We start from the raw sequence: 19,597 nt of genomic DNA, 5'->3' as shown, positions 1-19,597 counted from the left end.
ATGATATTTGACACTTATGGGATTTATTTCATTAAAAATAGATATTATGTGTTCAATGGTACGTTATTTTCTCATTCTTGATTATGCCATGAAAGTAAGGAATTCGGAAAATTTTATTAGGCACAAGGAATAGTATTATTTGAGCCCAAAACCTCCATCCTTAACCCTAATTATGCATAATTAATTAGGATCAACAATCTAACCGTTCAAAGATAACAAAGCCCAACCCAAGTACCCAGTTTTTCTGGTGGGCACTGGGCCCAATACCAAATCGACAACACTTTTAATTCTAGGGTTATTGTTGCAAATTCATCCGTGCGACTTTATAAATACGCTATTTTTCCAATTGAACAAATCGCCGAAATCGACTGTGTTTCATAGATTTTAATTTCTGGTTGTTGTCAATTTTCTGGGTTTAATATTTTGTTAATTTTTGAAGAAAGATTTATCTGTGCCTTCATAATCCCAGGTAAGCTGAAAATTTCGATTTTCGGTGCTTAGCTGATTCATGGGAGGCCAAAACAAATTCATTTTTTTGAACGGAAATGTTCGCTGATAACGCCTTTCTCTTTTTCAATGAAGGCGTTTCATTAGTTACTTTTCCGACATTTTTTCTTCATCATCAATCAATAATCTTTTAAATGTTTTCTGGGTTGTATGGTTCAATATTTCTTTCTGGGAAAATTTAAAAAAAAATATAAGTTAGAAATTAAAGGTTTTTACTTTAGAGTTTGGACAATTGCTAATGAAATTAATAAATGGGGAAGCAAAGTGTAGAAGTTTGCGACTCTGCGTTTTAATTGAAGCTTTTTTAAGCTGTGAATTCGCAGTAATTAGCAATAAAACATGATCTGATTTGATTTGTAAAAATGGTAAAATTAATTTGGTAAATTGTCAACTTGGGAAATGTATTCAGTTTGATATTATTAATCGGTGTTGGGTAGCGGATGTTGGATTGTTGGGCGTTAGATTCTTGGGTATAAGACCCGGTTACGGGCGTCAGATACTCGGATATAAGACCCGATTATGGGCGGGTTAGGCATACGACGTATATACATAACGAAGAACATTAGCTGAGTTTGCCGGATCAACTAGTCACCGGAAGAACTAAAAATGCAGAAACTAAATTTCAAATCCGTATTTGATGTGCAATTAGTAAAATAGGACTATTAGATCGACTTGAACATTTTTTTGAACATAATGTACCATCGAAAATCAATCTTTATTATTTAGTCCCTCAAATTTGGTAATGTCGATCCAAAATTCCACTATTGAGATGAAACGTTTTGTTTGGAGCTACATGTGCAACACAAATTATAATACGGAGTATTACGTAGGCGAAGACGGCAAGACTATTTCACAACAACCTGATTTGAACTAATTATAATTAACCTGAGTTGACCTGAAAATATTAACCTGATTAAGATTTAAAACCCTAGAATAAACCGTTCCACAACAACCTGATCCGTTTCAACCCATGAATTTTAAATTAGGCCCGTCTCCCTCACTTATCCTTCATCTAATTGATACTCCCTCCGTATTTAAATAGGAGATACACTTGGCCTTCATCTGGGGATGAATATTTTTATGCTCGATACAAGTGATTTTTAGGGATGAAAATAATTTAGTATATGTACCCTTATTTGTTAGGAAAATTTGTTAATATTAATCCAACATTTGGCCGATTTTTTTTTATTAAGCCCACTTATGACATTTTTTTCAATAATCTCACCTTTACTACCAACTACTTTTATAATTTCAATAATAACATGTCCATCATCACTGACCGGTTACTGGATAAAAATTCAACTTTTCTAATTTATTTATTTTTAATTTACTTAATTTTCTTTTTTAGGGTTTAGAGAAGAGAGAGAAAGAGTACTGACACGTAAGGATATATTACCGCCTACAACAGGTTTATGACATGCTAGGTCCAATAAAAATATTTGGGTAGTAAAGGTGGGATTATTAAAAAAATATGTCATAGATGGACTTAATAAATGAAAACCGGCCAAAGGTTGGAATAATATTAACAAATTTTCCTATTTAAAAAAAAAAAAAAAAAAAGAAACCAAATGGATTTACAACATGTCCATCATCGATTTTAATTACGAGAGTATCTATAAGCTATATTTTGATGATAATTTTATACCATTGTACTTCAGATTTCATATAAATTTATATTTATATTGTACACTTGCATAAAATTCTCAAGTATATAGTTATTTTTGTTTCAATACTAACTTTATGTCAATATGCTCAGAAGTGGGGTTATACAATTATATAAATTGGTATGTAGGTAGTGGATCAAAAAACAAAACGGGTTATGATTATAGTGGTAGATATGATGAAGGAATGATGTGATAATTGAATTTATACCTAACAAAGACAATGGGAGAAAAATGAGAATGGAAATAACTATTTATCTTGTACTTTCTTTGTTTCTTTTTTAAATTGTAAAATAGATACCTGACACACAATTGAAAGAAGTTAAAAAATGATAAATTAATCATTTATAAGTTAAGCACGAATAAGAAATAGTTGTGTGATTTAGGTTTAATTTAATTAAATTGTCCTTTAAGTGTTAAGTGATAATTTAGGTGTTAAGTGATTAGGTAATGAGGTAAATGAGACGAGTATTGAGTGAGTATGACTATCAAAGTAAAAGGTGGATGAATAATTTTATGCTTGATACAAGTGCTTTTCAGGGATGCAAGTAATTTTGTATATGTACCCTTATTTGTTTTAATAAATAAGAAATCGAATGGAGTTATAACATGTCCATCATTGATTTTAATTACGAACTAAAGTATCTATAAACTATATTTTGATGATAATTTTTTACCATTGTAGTTCAGATTTCATATAAATTTATATTTATATTATACACCGTGCATAAAATTCCCGAGTACATAGATATTGTTGTTTCAATACTAATTTTATGTCAATATGCTCAAAAGTAGGTTTATACACTTATATAAATTGGTATGTAGGTAGTGGAGCAGATAACAAAACGGGTTATGATTGTAGTGGTATATATGATGATGGAATGATGTGATAATTGAATTTTATACCTAACAAAGGCAACTGGAGAAAAATAAGAATGTGAATAACTATGTACTTTCTTTGTTTATTTTTTAAATTGTAAAAATAAATACATGACACACAATTGAAAGAGGTTAAAAAAGGATAAATTAATCATTTAAAAGTTAAACACGAATAAGAAGTAGTTGTGTGATTTAGGTTGAATTTAATTAAATTGTCCTTTAACCTTCTTTAAATCACTCCTTAAGTCGTGTTTCACAAAACAATGTTGCGAATAAAAAAGAAGTACCTTAAAAGAGATTGAAAAAGAAATAGAGGAAATATCATATAGTGCTTTTCAAATTTCTTTTTGGTGAAAACATAAATTGCTAAAAAAAACATAATAGTTCTTGAATAGGTCAATATGACCTATTATCCATATAATTTTTTTTTGAAACCCCTATTTTGAAAAAAGTTTAATTGAAGACGAATAAAAAAAGACCCTACATGAATACATTAAGTAGTACTCTGTATATATTATCAGTATTTTAGTATATTTCATTTGGGTTGGAAACATTGAAGATTCCAAACAAATAGTACAAACAGTTAGAAGCGGAGGGAGTATGTGTATGGGTAGAAGATTCGACTTCTCTTCATGACATAAGCCATATGAGGCGATGGGATAAAATAAGAGAAACATGGAGAAGAAAAACCTAGCTTATTCGAACCACATCTATATAATATACTAAAAGAGAGGAAATCAATATGGTGATGACAAATATCACTCATTGATTGACCTCTCTTTTAATGTAAATAATTAAATTTAAAATAAAAATAAAGGATCTAATAACATAAATAAATATACATCACATATATTCACTGCTATGCGTGATAATTACTTCCAAAAATAGTTTGATTACATGCTTAATTATATTAGGTTCAAATTAATACACGATCTTTCGCTTATAATTTTAGATGTTATAATATCATTATAATATTGTAAAATTTGATGAATTTTATATTAGGGCATGATATTGATATTAAACTACTGTATAGTGGTTGTAAATGTGTGTGGTGCGTCTATGTTTGGTGTAGGGATTTTCATAAAGTGCATGTCAATTATACTAGACAATTAAACATGTAATTGGTACTTTAGAAATTTATAGTAAAGCAAATTTTAAATAGTGCATATCTAACTGTGTCAAAATATCTTGGGATATACTTATTTCAGTAAAAATTTCTCCAAAAGTAAATCTGAGTATGTGTGAGAATTGAGAATGAAAAATATAAAACTTTATAATGCTATAATTTAGTCTGCAATAATAAAAATATACATACTTTTATGCATAGGCTAAATATAAAGCTCTAACTTTACTAAAATTAGATCAGGTCCGTGTATGCACGGATATTTAAAATATTTAACTACTTTTTTAGTAATATATTTCACTGAAATATTTATTTACCTAAAGTTACCGCATAACTAATAAATCTTAAAGATACTCATTTATAATCATCTACTACGAACGATTTGACTAAAATATTAAAAAAAAAAAATCATTTTTAGCAAATTATTATTAAGTGTCATATATTATTTCCATAATATACAAAAGAATATATTTTTTCCATATATAAATGGTAAATAAAAAGGGATAGAAAATAAATGGCAAAGATTTATTAGGATAAAAGTTTTTGGCAGGAATTACTATGCAATCATAATTTAAAAAAAAAAAAAAATGGAAACACAATTACTAGATATTCACTTTGCTGGAATTTGACGTGCGAATTTGAATCACCATTTTTACAATTGAAACACAATTACTGAATATTCACTTTGCTCGGAATTAGACGTGCAAATCACACTTTGAACTTTATATTAAGTTCGATTTAAATGTAGATGAATAAGATTGTGGTTATATCTTATAAGGGTTTATATCCTACTTGGAGGTGGTAGGGGAAATTGATTTTGAAATTTCTAAGTTTATAATGGTTGTATCTTATACTCCCTCCATTCCCTTTTGTTCTTCCCCTAAAGAATGTTGGGTGTGGTTTAAGAAAACTGAATCTTGGTTTGTATTGGGATGTGAGTAATGATTGGGTGTAAGAGTAATGATTGGGTGTAAGAGATTATATATTTAAAATTAAGTGGAGAGAGAAAAAATATTTTAAAAAATAAGATAAATGGGAGATATTTTATTATTAATACAAAAAACATCAGATTAACCAGAAAATCAACAAAAGTTCAAACCAGAAAAATCAACAAACAAAATCATCAAAAATTCGAAAAAAAAAAATCAAGAAAAATCCAAAAAATTAACCAAAAAAACCCCAGAAAATGACAAATCAACCAAAAAACCCAGAAAATCGTCAAACCCGGAAAACAAAAAACTCCAAAAAATCGACATACCCAGAAAATTCAATCCAAAAAACTGACAAAAAAATAGACCAAAAAAATCAGAAAAAATCAACCAAAAAATCGACCAAGATAGAGGCAAAAATTCGACCACATTAACCCAAAAATTCGACAAGAAATTCGACCAAAATCAACCCAAAAATTCACCAATAAATCAACCTAGAAAATCGACAAAAATCATCCCTAAAATTCGACCAAAAAATCAGAAAAATTAAACCAAAAATCGACCAAGATCAAGGCAAAAATTCGACCAAATCAACCGAAAAATTCGACCAAAATAAACCCAAAAAATCAACCAAAATTCAACCCAAAAATAACCTAGAATTTAAAACATACCGAACACAAAAATTCAACAAAAAATAACCATCCCGAAAATCGACCCAAAAAATCGACCAAAAATAAACCCAAAAAATCGACCAAAAATCGACCAAAAATCGACCAAAAATAAACCCAAAAAATCGACCAAAATAAACCCAAAAAATCGACCAAAAATCCCGAACAAAAACCATCCAAAAATTCAACAAAAAATAACCCAGAAAATCGTCAAAAGTCAATCCAAAAAATTCGAAATAAGAACACAAAAATAAATTCATACCAACATGATCTCAATATAACGATTTTGAAGATTTAGAGGTCAAATTCGACCATGAAAACTCTAGATCTAGGGTTTTCATGGTCGAATTTCACCATCTAAACCCATAATACGTAGTGGTGGGGGCGGTGCCGAAGGCGGAATTGTGGTGGTGGTGGTGGTGGCGGCGATATTGAACGAGGAGAGAGAAAAGTGAGAGAGGAAGGAGGAGAGAGAGAGAGAAAAGTGAGAGGAGGAAGGAGGAAATGCAAGAACAGATGTTCTTGAGAGTAAGAAAATGAAGAGAGAGGGATAGTAAGATAATGAAGAGAGAGAGAGAAATCAGAAATGTGAGGAGGGTAATGAAGAGAGAGAGAGAAATCGGTTGAAGTGAAAGTGACGGTTGTGGGGTGGGGTTATGGGGGATGGGAAATTAATTAAATAAGGTGGGTGGGGTAAAAGTGGGTGGGAAAGGGTAGAATCTTAGGGTATTTTTTGTAAATAGTGGGGAATCTTAGGGTAAATTGGTAAAAAAACTATGGCCAAAAATAGTAAAGATTCAGTAGGGGAAGAACAAAAAGAAATGCTAAAAAAGGAAATGGGAAGAACAAAAAGGAATGGAGGGAGTACTACGTAGTAAGGGTTTATTGTTATATTTTATGTTATAATCTTTATCTATCTATCTATCTATCTATCTATCTATCTATCTATATAATATACTAAAAGAGAGAAAATTAATGTTTTAAGTTCGGATATACTAATAACATATTCTATGAATTCTTACTCATAATATACTAATAATAAGTGGTATTGGAATAGAGTATGAGATTATTTTGAAAAAAATGCTAACAGTTGATCGATAATGGCTAATTAATGGCAAATGCATTATTTCATAGTTCTAATATTAAAAATGCTAACTGTTGATCGACAATGGCTAATTCTTGGAATGTACTATGTATACACCAAGATTATTAACTAAAAAAATATACTAAGAATCTACTTCAATATCACAATAATATATTTACAATATGACAATAATATGTTTAAAATAATGAAAAAAAAATTTAACTAGGTTGGCCAAAACATCTTTTTAATTATTTAAAATATTTTAACATCTCTTAGCATGCATTAAAATATTGAACTTACATTTATTAATGACCAATTGCATGTATTGTCCATTTTAATTTAAAGTATGTGTCTTATATTGACTGTGGATATGTATAACGAATATTTACCTTTGCTTTAATATTTGAAGAAGCATTTATCAATGTTGTGTAAAATATGCTCATTGAATAAAAAGTTGTTTAATAACTTTGTATTTTTTTCTTTCTCGAATTTTAAATTTCTACGTATCCTTTTATTTAATAGTTCCTAAATCTTTCAAATGGAAAACAATTTTAAGAATTTTATAGTTTCATTTTATATTATTAGTTTATTTGTATTTGATTATTTGATGGGTAATAAGGAGATTGACAGGGGTGAGTATCTTTCCTACTGTGAGTGACAGGGATATGGATGAGAATTTTAGACGAGTACAAGTACGGATACACCGACCAACCTCAAAATCATGACTAGATGAATAAAGAAAATAGTGAGTAGGTGTTAAGTGATCGGGTAATGATGTAAATATAAAATGCTTAAATAGGTGTGACTATCGAAGTGAAAGGTGGATGAGAAACACTATGATTGACACATGTGTTGAATAGATGAAATAATTTTGTTTATGTACCCTTATTTGTTTTTCCTTTTTTTAATAAATAAGACACCAAATGGGGTAATAAAAAATTTATCCATCATTAATTTTAATTTGAGAATATATATAAGGTATATGTGTCCAAAGTATTGTGTAATCAGACAATCAAATTGTGAAAAGAGTTTTAAAATTAAAAACACTCTTACCAAAAAAATATTGTCGATCGGCAAGGTTTGACACATGTAATGAATGGGGATGAAAATACTCTTGAAGTTTTAAAAGTCAAAACTTTGTTATAAAAAATAATGTCGAGTTCAGTTGTCTAGGGCTTGGTTTGAGGCGGGTGTGGATACACGGACGGGTGATGAAGCAGAGTTAACTTTATTTTCCGCCCGCGAGATGGGGATTAAGACGGAGATGAGTATCATACCTATTGTGGTGACGAGTATGGGGATGAAAATTTTAGGCAGGTACATGTGTTGAGAGACCAACCCACCCCACTTTAAAGTTATCTTTAGCTGAACAAGGTATATGGTGGAGTGGGTATTAAATGATCGGCTAATGATGTACTCCCTCTGTTCCATAATGTTTCTCATGTTTACTATTCATATGGTCAAAGTTAAAAAACTTTGACCATAATTAATAGTATAATTAAGAGTATAAATGTTAACTTGTGGGATATCATTGGATTCGTATCAATATAAATTTTCTAAATATCAACTTTTTATAATTTTTACTATTACGAAATTGAAATTATTAACGGTCAAAGTAGCACTACAACAAAACAGGGCTTTAGCGGCATTTTTTTTGCTCTTAGGCGGCATTTAAAAATGCCACTAAAACCTTTAGCAGCTTTTACCTATGTGCCGCTAGATCCAATGTCGGGAGAACATCTAGCGGGATTTATTTGATTCGCTGGTAAAGGGTCGAATATATGCCACTAAAGGTCTTTTTTTTATAAAAAAATAATCCTGTATTAAATATACAGATTATATCACATGCTCCTGCTTGATTATTTCAAAACAATTTCTTCTAGAATACTTTAAATCTTCATATTTCACTTCCATCACAACAATACACAAATGTATAATATTAGGGAGATCATTATATATTTAATAGATATGAATAATTGTTGTTACATCATCATCCAAGGTACCACCAAAAACTTGTTACATCTTTCTTGTTGTTGAACTTCAAATTCATACTTCGAACTACTTCAAAACTAACTACACATGATGCAAATACCCATTTGAAAGGCTATTTAGGCTCTTCACAACTTCCAAAATCAGCAAAAATCAGCATTAAGCTTCACAATTCAAAGGCTATTTAGGCTCTTCACAACTTCCAAAACCAGCAACAATCAGCATCAAGCTTCACAAATAATAGACAAGTTCACCCCACTTGATAAAAAAAATAACCTGAAAAGCAAAGATCCTATTATGAAACATTATAATGGTAAAATTTAAAATACGTATTCAAATACTTATAAATTATAAGTACCTGTTCACTAGGTACTAAGTACTGAAATCATGAACTCTTCTACCTAGCAACAATGCCTTTAACAATTCTCTAAACTCCCATCAATCATTTGATCTTCTAGTTCTTCTAGGCTTATTGATGGAGGACTCATATTTGTTCGAGTGTTCACAATATTGCCAGTAGCTCCCTGAGTATCATCAGCTTCATGGGAATGAAGAGTCAATGTTAGAAGCCTCTTTCGTCTTCCCATTGAATTTGTATGCAAATCAATGAACTCAAATAATAGTTAACTTAGTATTAAAACATAAGCTGAGATGAATAAAGAACAAAGAGTTATAAATATAGTAATCAAACTAATTTACATTAAACAACATTATCTCTAGTTACTCTACTTCTCGGTTTTTCTTCCACTCAAGTCAAAACATAGTGGACACTTGCATATTTGAAGAATAGCAAGATATTTAGCATTAATTATATCGTAATTAACTTTCTAACTAATAAGGGTATCTTTAGTGGTCCAATTGCTACCTAATCCCTCACTAAACAAACGAAAATCCTCCAAAATTACTAAGATAGTATATAGCTGACATGTTGGATGGTAAAGAAGAAGGGGAATTCAACCCAATTATGTAAATCTCCAAAATCTCTATTTGTCTTTCTATTATCAAGAGAACATAATGTAATGAATGAAATAAATTCTTCAATCATAATTAACATAAAAGTGCAATTATTCAAGGAAATAGTTTGTCCCTTGACTCTTTGAGAATTGTTATGCCATCTGAACCAAGTAACCAGATAAGAGGGGATAATAGACGATAAAAAAAAGAAGCTAAAATACACAGTGATATTCTAATAGGTAAAGGAGATTAAATACTCCTTTGTCCCAGATCACGTTAACATAATCTGCAAGTATGTTGTCAAATTAAGAAAGACAAGCAAGTAAATTGCAATCAAATTATGAACCAGATAAACAAGTGCGAGTATTACCTTAACCAGCAATAAGGCTCTAAGAAACAAGAACATCTACAAGAATTAAACTAATTACCAATTACCAATTACCATAAGTCCATAACAAGGCGAAAATAAAATGGAAGCTAAGCAAAGTCAGAGATTACATAATGCAAACTAAATGAAATCAAATCTGACGTAACTAAAGCATTAGACCAATTTTCATCTGCAATTTTCAAAGATTAAAGATAGTACAAAAATCAAGCCCATAAACTTAAACTCTTATACCAAATTAAAAGAAAAGAAAATAGATCTTTGATTATTCCTTAACAAGTCGACTTACCCGTTCGATCGAAGAAGCACTAACGCCTAACCAATCAAACCCTTGATGCCGCCACCACCGTTGCAGCCACCGGGTCAAATTCCACCTCAATTCTTGTATTTTTAGCAAGAATCTCCAATTTTGTAATGAAAATAAAGAATTTCAAAGCTGTTGGTAGAGAATTGCATCAATATTTGAGTAGTGAGAATTGTAGATGAGAGAGAAAATGTTGGAGGCGAGGGTTTGAGTTCTGTTTTTGGAGTTATGTGAGGGTTTCTTTGGGTTGGAAAAAATCGAAGCGCGGATAAAACTAAATTGGTCCAAATCACCGCGCCTAGTGGGCTAATACACCGCCAAAGAAAATTTGGGCTTTTACTGGCATTTTTAAGAAATGCCACTAGATATGCCGCCTAAAGACGTATTATAGTGACATTTAACATAAATGCCGCTAGATAAATGCCGCTAGACTAGTAAATTGTTGTAGTGTAGTGCATTGGATATCGCGCATAATGGAAAAGTGAGGAACATTATGGAACAAAGGGAGTAGATGGTAGGGGAGTATTAAGTGGGTATGACTATCGAAGTAAAGAGCAGATGGGAATAACTTTATGTTTGACATGGGTTATGAAAGGGGAAAAGCATAAATTTATCTATGTACCCTTATTATTTTTTTAATTTTTTTTTTGAGTTTGTTAAATAAATAAGACAAGGAATGAGGCAATAACAGATCTATTCATCATTAGTTTCAATAATAATATTATCTATAAGCTCTATTTTGATGATAATTGCCTATAACTATAGTTTAGTAAAAGTTTAGATATGCAAATTCAATATTCATATCATAAATCGTGCATCGCACGGGTACTATACTAGTTTACAACTGTAACCCGTTTAATCCCGCTATTGATCTTAAATTTTTAATATTTTTAAAGGTTAGTTATCGTCCTTGTCTCCTAAAGGCCTCAATATTATAATTTATAAACGTATTGAATTTCTTTTATTTTAATTGTGATTTTATAATTTGGGACTGGAATGACCTGACTCGGAGTACAACTCACTACTGATTTATCCACACTGTATGAACCCAAACCGATAAGAACCAAAATGATAAGAACTCAAATCGATATGAACCTGAACCCGATGTAACTCGACTAAACCTGTTAAACTCAAGTCATTTCATACTGTTATCCGATAAAATGACATGATACAGACCTATTATAATCCGGCTAAACCCGTTTACAACCTGACCCGATTATAATCCGATTCAATATGAGACCAACCCGATATAAACCCCTACTTAGACCCGTCAAACGTGTCGTTCGGATCGGGTTATAAAAAATTGTTTTTGGGTTCGGGTTAAATTGGATCGGTCACTTTCGGGTTCGGTTTTACAAATGCTTGTTCAAGATCTAGAAATTTCGGGTGGCCCAACGGTTTAAGAGATTTTAAAACGAGTATTATATTTTCATTAATTTAGGTAATATATATATCAAATACGAGCACAAAATCATAAATTTTCCTACACAAGTTTATATTTAGTCAAATTCAATCATTAAATGACGTGTAATTTAAATTAAAATCATATTACACCCAACAATAATAAAATCAATGTGATTACTATGCTTGAAATTCCTCATAATCTCATTTATTACTAATTTACTATAAATACAATCATTTTCAATCGGTCGGGTCAAAAACGGGTTTGGTCGGGTTTTGTCCCATTACTTTTCGGATTGCTTGGGTTCGGATAAAAATCGGGTTACGGGTCACAAATCTTGTTCAAGACTCGATATTTTCGGGTCGGGTTCGACTCAGTTTTCGGGCCGGGTCGATTTTTGACAAGTCTACGTGTACCCCTACTTAATCAACCCGACCCGCTGACTTTCGAACAAGACCAAATCTGTAAGCAAAACGAACTTGTTTCAACCCACACCGATAAACCCGACCCAAGCCCGTTCCGTTTGTCCGAATTGACACACCTAGCGAAAACCCATCGAAATATGGGACAAAACGTGACAAGGCTCAAATTATAGGGGAAAAAACATAAACAAGAAATTGGGACTTACCAGTTACCATAACCAAAAGTGGTACTCCTTGGATGACAAATTATTGACAACCCCCTACCAAAGAAAAAAGTTAGGGGATTACCAAAATCATTCACCAGTGGAAGATTACAGCCCCTAGCTAAAAGAAAAGGAATTTGAGTCAGAGAGGGGTTTTAACGTCAGTTCAAATTTCACTGTATTTATATGTGCAGAAAAGAGCTTATTCCACTGTATTTATATGTGAAGAAAAGATCTTATTCCACTGTATTTATATGAGAAGAAAAACTTAAAATTATTAACGAAACTATTGCTCTTCAGAAACCTATTTATGTTTATGCATCGGATTAAACTTTATTACCAAACTACCCTCTCAAAATGCTATCTTAATTTGTTAGAAGGAATGACCGAATGAGAACAAGTTAATATAGCAAGAAAGGAACTGAGAATGGTAATCCAAGCAAACTAATGCCGCAAATTCATCTATTCTAAAAGGAATAAACTGATATATGAGGCAATTATCAATTTATCAAAATCTCATTGACAGTTAACTAGCAAAATTTGTGTACTAGGACTACAAATAAGAACATGAACTTTGGATGAAAGTTGCCAACCAAATCAATCATGTTCCTTCTACTTGCTATAGAGATGGACAAGCGCAAAGGCGAAGAAGCCAACCATCTGCATCAAGGGAAAAGAAAATGAAATTAATCTACAACAAACAATCTTCGTAAAAGTTTCATAATCTCATAAACAAAACCCAGTGCAAAAACAAACGATCATTGTTAAGAGTATATTGTACCATTGAAAAACATGATCCATAATAGGGATATGCTGCTGTTAAAAATCTCTCAAATTCATTGTGTCTGAAATGTCGTACAGGAATCTGCAATCAAAGAAAGAAACAATCAGACCACAGTGAAATGGACGGCTGTCCGGAGGACGTGAAATGTTTAAAATGAGCAGATCTGAATTCTGATAAGTCCCGGAGACTGAATATTTTGACATACAGCGTACTAAAACAAGACTACCAAGTTCTAACACAGAAAAGGTTTTGGCACATAATGAATTCAATACTACTCGCTCCGTCCCAAAATTATAATATTGTTTCTAATTTTGGCTAATAAGGTTCCCACTTTCTCATGTACTATATTAATTAAAAATACGTTGAAAACCCCACCCATGTACTATATTCTACTTTCCTATGTACTATATTCTCTTTCTCATGTACTTTTCCATGCAACTCAATGATCATTTGTACTTTATTCCACTTTTCCATGTACTATATTCCATTTTTCTTAAAACCCGTGTTTTTGGTCAAACGGGACTATAAATATGGGACAGAGGGAGTAGTAATATTAGATACCTGCTTCGCTAGAGATAGGCTTGTATATCCAAGCCTCTGGTACTCAATCTTGAACTGGAAAACACCATATGCATCTGGCACTTTGAATGAAGTGTAATAAAGACCCTGCAAAACAGTGGTAAGTTGGTGACAATTTACTAAGAAAAAAATGAAGTTCACACACGAGCATGATAGAAATCGAGATAAGTACCTTTTCATCAGTTGATAACGTCTTTAGCACATACGGGCTCATCATATAGAATTGTACTTGAACATCATTGGCTACATATGGCTCCCAGCTCACTCCAGACCATTCATAAATCTCAACAGAATATTCCTTGACACATACAAGCAGTAACAGAAAACATATTCAGTTGTTTGCATTTTCCGAATAGAAGATTGAAGAACAGGTAGAATATGACGCAAAAACAAATTACCAGGTCATCAGTGATCCGGTATAGTGCAGGTTCATCTGTTTGTCCAGCCTTGTGGTGTCTTACATTTACAGCCTGTAAAGGCAAGGGTCTAGTAAGTAGTCATAGTCCAGAAGCTTACATTTAACATATAATTGACTCAAAAAAAAGATATCTTCTTACTTTCTATAGTGTAGATGATATTAAGATAAGAAAATGGAATTAACATAAATAGCTAGAAAATGGTGGCACACCTTAAGATGACCTCTTTCATGGAAAATCCATTTGCTAAGTTCAGTCACAAACTGCTCATTGCCAGATTTGTCATATCTGTTATCACAAGAAGCACGTCTTCTCATTATACAAATGACAGAATGAAACTATCCTCTTCAGAACCATATTCCAAGGAAGTAGGTATGTACTTATCAGAAGATATGCTTGCACATATGCAAAACAAGATGGATCAAGAAAGTTAAACAGAGAACATATATGAGAAAGTAAAACTAGAAAAGACCGATAGCTTCTAGTCAAATTAACGTCTATTTTTGGTGGGCAATTTCCCTAATTTGCAGTCATTTAATTGGCTTACCAGCCCATCAAATATATGAGCTTCCTGTAGTGGCCGTCCATATTGTTTAATGAAACTCAAGATATGAGCATCCTCCGTGAAAAAAATAAATGAAAAAGGAAGAATAAATAATGTGATTTTGTGCGACATGATGAAATAAGAGATTAAGAGTTAATGTTCAATTTGATGTGAATCTATGGATATTTTGAGTCAAAATAATCTCATATTCAATGACGTGGCAGAGACATACGGTGATTGAGGTTTGAGGGAGTGGTGAAGGAAGAGGATGATAGTGTAAATGGCAGGGGTGGTGGCTGGTGGCTGGTGCCTGTGGTTCTTGGGATTTAAAGGAAAGTGCTTGTGATGGCTGTTAACTTGTGAGGATGGTGGTTGCTTGGGAGGGGGGCTGCAAGTCTGCAACAAGAAAAGGGGTGGTCATGGCCTTATGTGCTATGGGAAACGGAGAGAGAAAATATAAGTGCAAAAAAAAAATCACCTCCTCAACAGATTGTATGTGAAGCGGGACCGATTTGAGAAGACAACTCCAAAGGTGGGACTATTATGAGTTAATCAATAGTTGGGACTGCTTAAAGAAGTTGAGACATAGTGGGGACTCTATAGTGTCAATGTTTCCTAATCTTTTTTAGAACAAATTCAGATCCTATCACTTACATGCAGGCGAAAGATATATGAAGATGAATGTGATAGCAAAACTCAGAGAGGCCTAAATCAGCACTCTATTTGTCCAATGATAAAAGCAATGCCAGCATATCACACAGAACCACTGAGAAGAATCTTGCATTAAATATTCGATTAGCACTTGGGCCCAAAGATGGGGAAACATTCTGATAAAAAGAAGTAAATGGTCCACACAGAAACCATTCAGTTCATGAAAGAGGAAGTACTACATAGATGTTTACAAGGATTCAGATCAACAAGAAGTGATCTTGCAACAAGCCCAAATGTAATAGGCACAAACAGCAAAAGTACTATATCCAGAAACCAAACCAGAAAAAAAGACATTCATGCATCTTGGACAACAATAGATCTTATTTTGGGGATCAGTTCTTGTGTATTCTTATTAGAGCTAATTCAGTTTAGGATCTTCTAGTATCTTTCCTCTGAATTCTAACTTTCACATCTGAGAAAGCAAGACCCTAATTTCAGCATCATTACCGGAAACCTTAAGTAAGATTTACGAGTTAATTTTGGAGGTTAAAACTGTTACTGATCAGCAGAGCAACTGATTGAACCAATGACAAGAAAGTTGTAATGTTCTCTCCAAATGAAATGCTCTAAAAACAGAAAATTCCAAGTTGAGGCTCTGTTAGTATTTACCTGGTCGAGCTCCCAGCCTTTTGCACTCCTGATCTTAAAAATCTGAACAAGGAAACAGGATTCAATAATATAAAAATCAATAAATGTAAACTCCAATAACAAAGAGAACAGAGACATAAAGTTATTTTATAGAGGCAGACAAGTTTACCGGTCACTGAAAAGTTTTAGTGAGCCTGAGATCAGAACACGAGCGTTGTTTCTTGCCTGCAGTACAAGTAAGATCAAATGACAAGCAGCTATCACAGTCCACGACAAACGAGCATGGTCTTGCAGTAACTAGATAATACTTATATAGCTTATCTTTTAGGAAAATCAGAAGAGCTAAGAATAATGAAATACCTGCACGACTGAAACTAATGATATTCTGGGTCCAGTAAGTGTCGGGGCACTAGATAACTTGGACATAGGATTTGCGGAATAGGCAGATGGTGAAGCGGAGAGAACTTGCAACACCTACGGGGTTGCAGAGACAATAAGATAAGACAATAACTCTAAAAATAAAACGTTAAACACATTTTTCAGTAATACATGGTCAATAGGGCATTACTTACGAGGCTGTTAGAAGGATTTACTGAATGACCAATCCCCTGAAAAAGAACTGGAGCCTGGAGCACATTCATGTTAGAATTACCCATCACTCATTGATAACATAATTCCAGATCATTTATGAAAACAGAATGTACATCATAGAAAGTCGTGAAATAAGTATAGTTTAAACTTTAAAGCAACGTAAATTTCAAGCAATAATTCTTGAAATGTTAGGCAACACAGTACCAGTACAAGTTAACTACTGAATATTACTATTAGTAGTTAATAGAAACAAGAGAAGCAAAACACTATATACAGTAATACAGAATTACAGACACATAGATGACCCTCCAAGAGCACAATCAGACGCTGCACATACAATTGCCCTCCCAAAATCATTAAATGCAGATGTATAAGTCTTAACCAGAGATATTTAAGATGATATACAATGTTAAACAGATCAACAAGACTGGAATTGACTTACCTCAATTTTCTTGGTCCCTAAGATGACATCTGATCCGATAAAGTCATCACTGGCAATCAGGGTATGGTCACCTTCAAATTCTGACAACGCATAGCTTGTGTGATCTATAGCCATAGCCGCAGGATCCTACAGCATACAAAAATCAAATCAGGAAGAAAGTGGTAGATTGCTCGATAAACAAAAACACAGCACACAAAACAAGACGCACTCGCTTATTTGTAGGTTCAAAAGGATAGCGGAAAGCTCATCAATGTGCTTACACGATAAAATGGCAAAAGAAGAACGTAAAATTTAGATCGTACTAAAAACAGTTCCTGCAAATCATTTGGCATTTGTCCGTTGATAAGAGAATACTATGATCATAAATGACTTTCTGAATTCATACAATGTATACACTTTCTCTTTTCCTCGAATTACAACAGAATACCACAAGAAAACTCCGATGTACTACATTATATATATACATAACAAAAAGATATACTGTACATCATCAAAAAAATAGTTCAATTAACAACAGAACAAAACTGTGAATTCTAAAATGTGAACCTTTTTCAGGATACTAAACACTAATACACACATACAGCATCTAATTAACACACATTTATCAAAAAAAGGGCAATTAATTAAGAAAGAAGCTCACATCCTCAAATTCAACACCACATTCTGTCGCAATCTCGCGAATCAAATCAGACGAATTCACATCAACCGCAACAATCAAATCACGTCCAGAATCAACAAATTCAAGCACCGAAGCCTGATTAATCGAACCTCCAAAACCTTCAAAATTGCCAAAAATCACACAAATCAATCAAAATGGCAATAAAAAAATAAAAAAACAAACATTGTTCAAAAGTTGAAGATATTACGATCGATGTAAGGAGCGAAGATGATGAGACCGTCATACAAAAACTGTCCATAACGCTGCAAAGCGAGTTGAGAATCATCGGCGAGCTTGAATTCGAGCTGATAACCACGCGAACGAAGGGAATCGAAGAAGAGAGAGTGAGATGACTTAATGGCGAAATCGTCGAGTAGAACTAGAATTCTACGATTTGTAGGGTTTTCTGGTGAGAATGAGAGAGAATGTGTTAGATTCAGAAGAAGAATTGTTAAGATTGTGATGATTTTCGCCATTTTTCTGCAACTCCTGCTGCTAGAAAAAAGGGGTTTAGGATCTCACGAACACACAGGTTAACGTTTACTTCTGTTTACTTTTCCTCACTTGTTCTGGGGAGATTGGAGTTTTAGTTGGTGGTTTGGAGCAATTTTTCTATAATCTTTTTTTCAATTTGTTTCATCATATTTTTAGTGTGAAAGTTGTTTTATTTAATTTTTTCAAAATGTGATTTCGACCAAAATGTATGTATAATTTTGGGAACTAAAATTTTGATTCATTATTCTACTTTCGACTAGGTAGCCTCGAGTTCATGTATTAAAATATTTGATCGGCAAATTTGTTGATATGTAGGAGTAAATGTTAGTCGTAATTAGTGTAGTTGTTAATTGTCGACTAGTGGCGAATTTGGTAACAATGTTGCTTAAACAAAAGGAATTAAATTTTGTTACGGAGTAGTTCTTTTTGTCAAACACTACTTCAAAACTAAGCACACTGCAACACTCAAAAGCATACAAGCCTACAAGTTCTTACATGTGACGCGCGATACCATTAATTGTACATACATTTAAATGACGTTCAACAACAATACATAAATTTTGCGATTATTAATCTTTTATAAATAAGTTACTCATAGACACCGCATTGCTAATTCAAATAAAAGGTTACTTACAATACATACATGAAATTAATGATAAGCAATTAATATATTGTGGACGAATAAGTGATAGGGTTTATAATAGAAAGGATATTGAGAATGATTTGATTAACTTATTAATAATGCACTATCAATTGGGTGTAAGAAGACTACTTACAAAACTTGTTTGCCATTTCAATTATTTCAAAAGAAAACTTTTTTTTTGGGTGTACCACCCGATTCACCCTCAGGGCTAATTTGGTTCCGGGCGAGTTTCGAGTGAATATATTACAGTCCCCTCCTAATTGTTGTTGCGGGGGGATTGAACACAGATCCTTCCTACTAATTTCAACCTTAATCGCCACTTAACCAACGTACAATTGATATAATGCACCATCAATTGAGTATAACAAAGCTATTTATAAAACTTGTTTGCCATTTCAATTATTTCAAAAGAAGACTAGATAAGTAGATAACCTAGACTTGTAGAGGACAAAAACATGAATAAAAAAGGACCCAATATTCGTTGGATGTGGATGACAAATTCACAATGATTATTTATCATAGCGTTGAAATTCAAGAAAAGAGAAAAGGCAAATAAAAAAAAAGACAAAAGAAAATACTTTTATTAATTTATTTTTCTTCTATTTCAGAATCAGTCTACAAAATTACTCTTAATTC

The 19,597-nt window shown here is 32.5% G+C and overlaps 1 protein-coding gene, 1 long non-coding RNA gene and 1 other non-coding gene across 3 annotated transcripts; 1 reads left to right on the top strand and 2 right to left on the bottom strand.

Moving 5' to 3' along the window:
- The first annotated feature begins 462 nt into the window (after positions 1-462).
- Positions 463-611, top strand: LOC130460527 (small nucleolar RNA snoR83). The gene has a single exon (XR_008920383.1). It is a non-coding gene; the product is annotated as a small nucleolar RNA snoR83 (small nucleolar RNA).
- An 8,113-nt stretch (positions 612-8,724) lies between these two features.
- On the bottom strand, positions 8,725-12,476 carry LOC110800375 (uncharacterized). The gene is made up of 3 exons (XR_002536608.2): positions 10,469-12,476; positions 9,199-9,378; positions 8,725-9,116 (listed from the first exon to the last, which is right to left on the bottom strand). It is a non-coding gene; the product is annotated as an uncharacterized lncRNA (long non-coding RNA).
- Positions 12,477-12,938: 462 nt separating this feature from the next.
- Positions 12,939-18,434, bottom strand: LOC110800372 (dolichyl-diphosphooligosaccharide--protein glycosyltransferase 48 kDa subunit). The gene is made up of 13 exons (XM_022005682.2): positions 18,032-18,434; positions 17,806-17,942; positions 17,166-17,291; positions 16,705-16,758; positions 16,493-16,606; positions 16,302-16,357; positions 16,154-16,195; positions 14,502-14,577; positions 14,272-14,343; positions 14,046-14,171; positions 13,856-13,960; positions 13,292-13,375; positions 12,939-13,170 (listed from the first exon to the last, which is right to left on the bottom strand). Exons 1-13 carry the CDS (start codon positions 18,297-18,299, stop codon positions 13,123-13,125), a joined length of 1,308 nt encoding a protein of 435 aa, XP_021861374.1. The 5' UTR covers positions 18,300-18,434; the 3' UTR covers positions 12,939-13,122.
- Between the last annotated feature and the right edge of the window lie 1,163 nt (positions 18,435-19,597).

Source organism: Spinacia oleracea, chromosome 4 (genome assembly GCF_020520425.1).
Source record: "Spinacia oleracea cultivar Varoflay chromosome 4, BTI_SOV_V1, whole genome shotgun sequence".
NCBI classification, from domain to species: Eukaryota; Viridiplantae; Streptophyta; class Magnoliopsida; order Caryophyllales; family Amaranthaceae; genus Spinacia; species Spinacia oleracea.
Note: the sequence above shows the minus strand (reverse complement) of the source record. Positions and strands in the feature narration are given on the sequence as shown.

Excerpts from the sequence above, each read along its gene's own strand:
- LOC110800372 (XM_022005682.2), bottom strand. The coding sequence starts at position 18,299 with ATGGCGAAAATCATCACAATCTTAACAATTCTTCTTCTGAATCTAACA. Across the intron at positions 16,759-17,165 it reads TAGGGACCAAGAAAATTGAG|GCTCCAGTTCTTTTTCAGGG; the intron begins GTAAGTCAATTC and ends AATGTGCTCCAG. Across the intron at positions 13,171-13,291 it reads ATGGATCATGTTTTTCAATG|ATGGTTGGCTTCTTCGCCTT; the intron begins GTACAATATACT and ends CCCTTGATGCAG.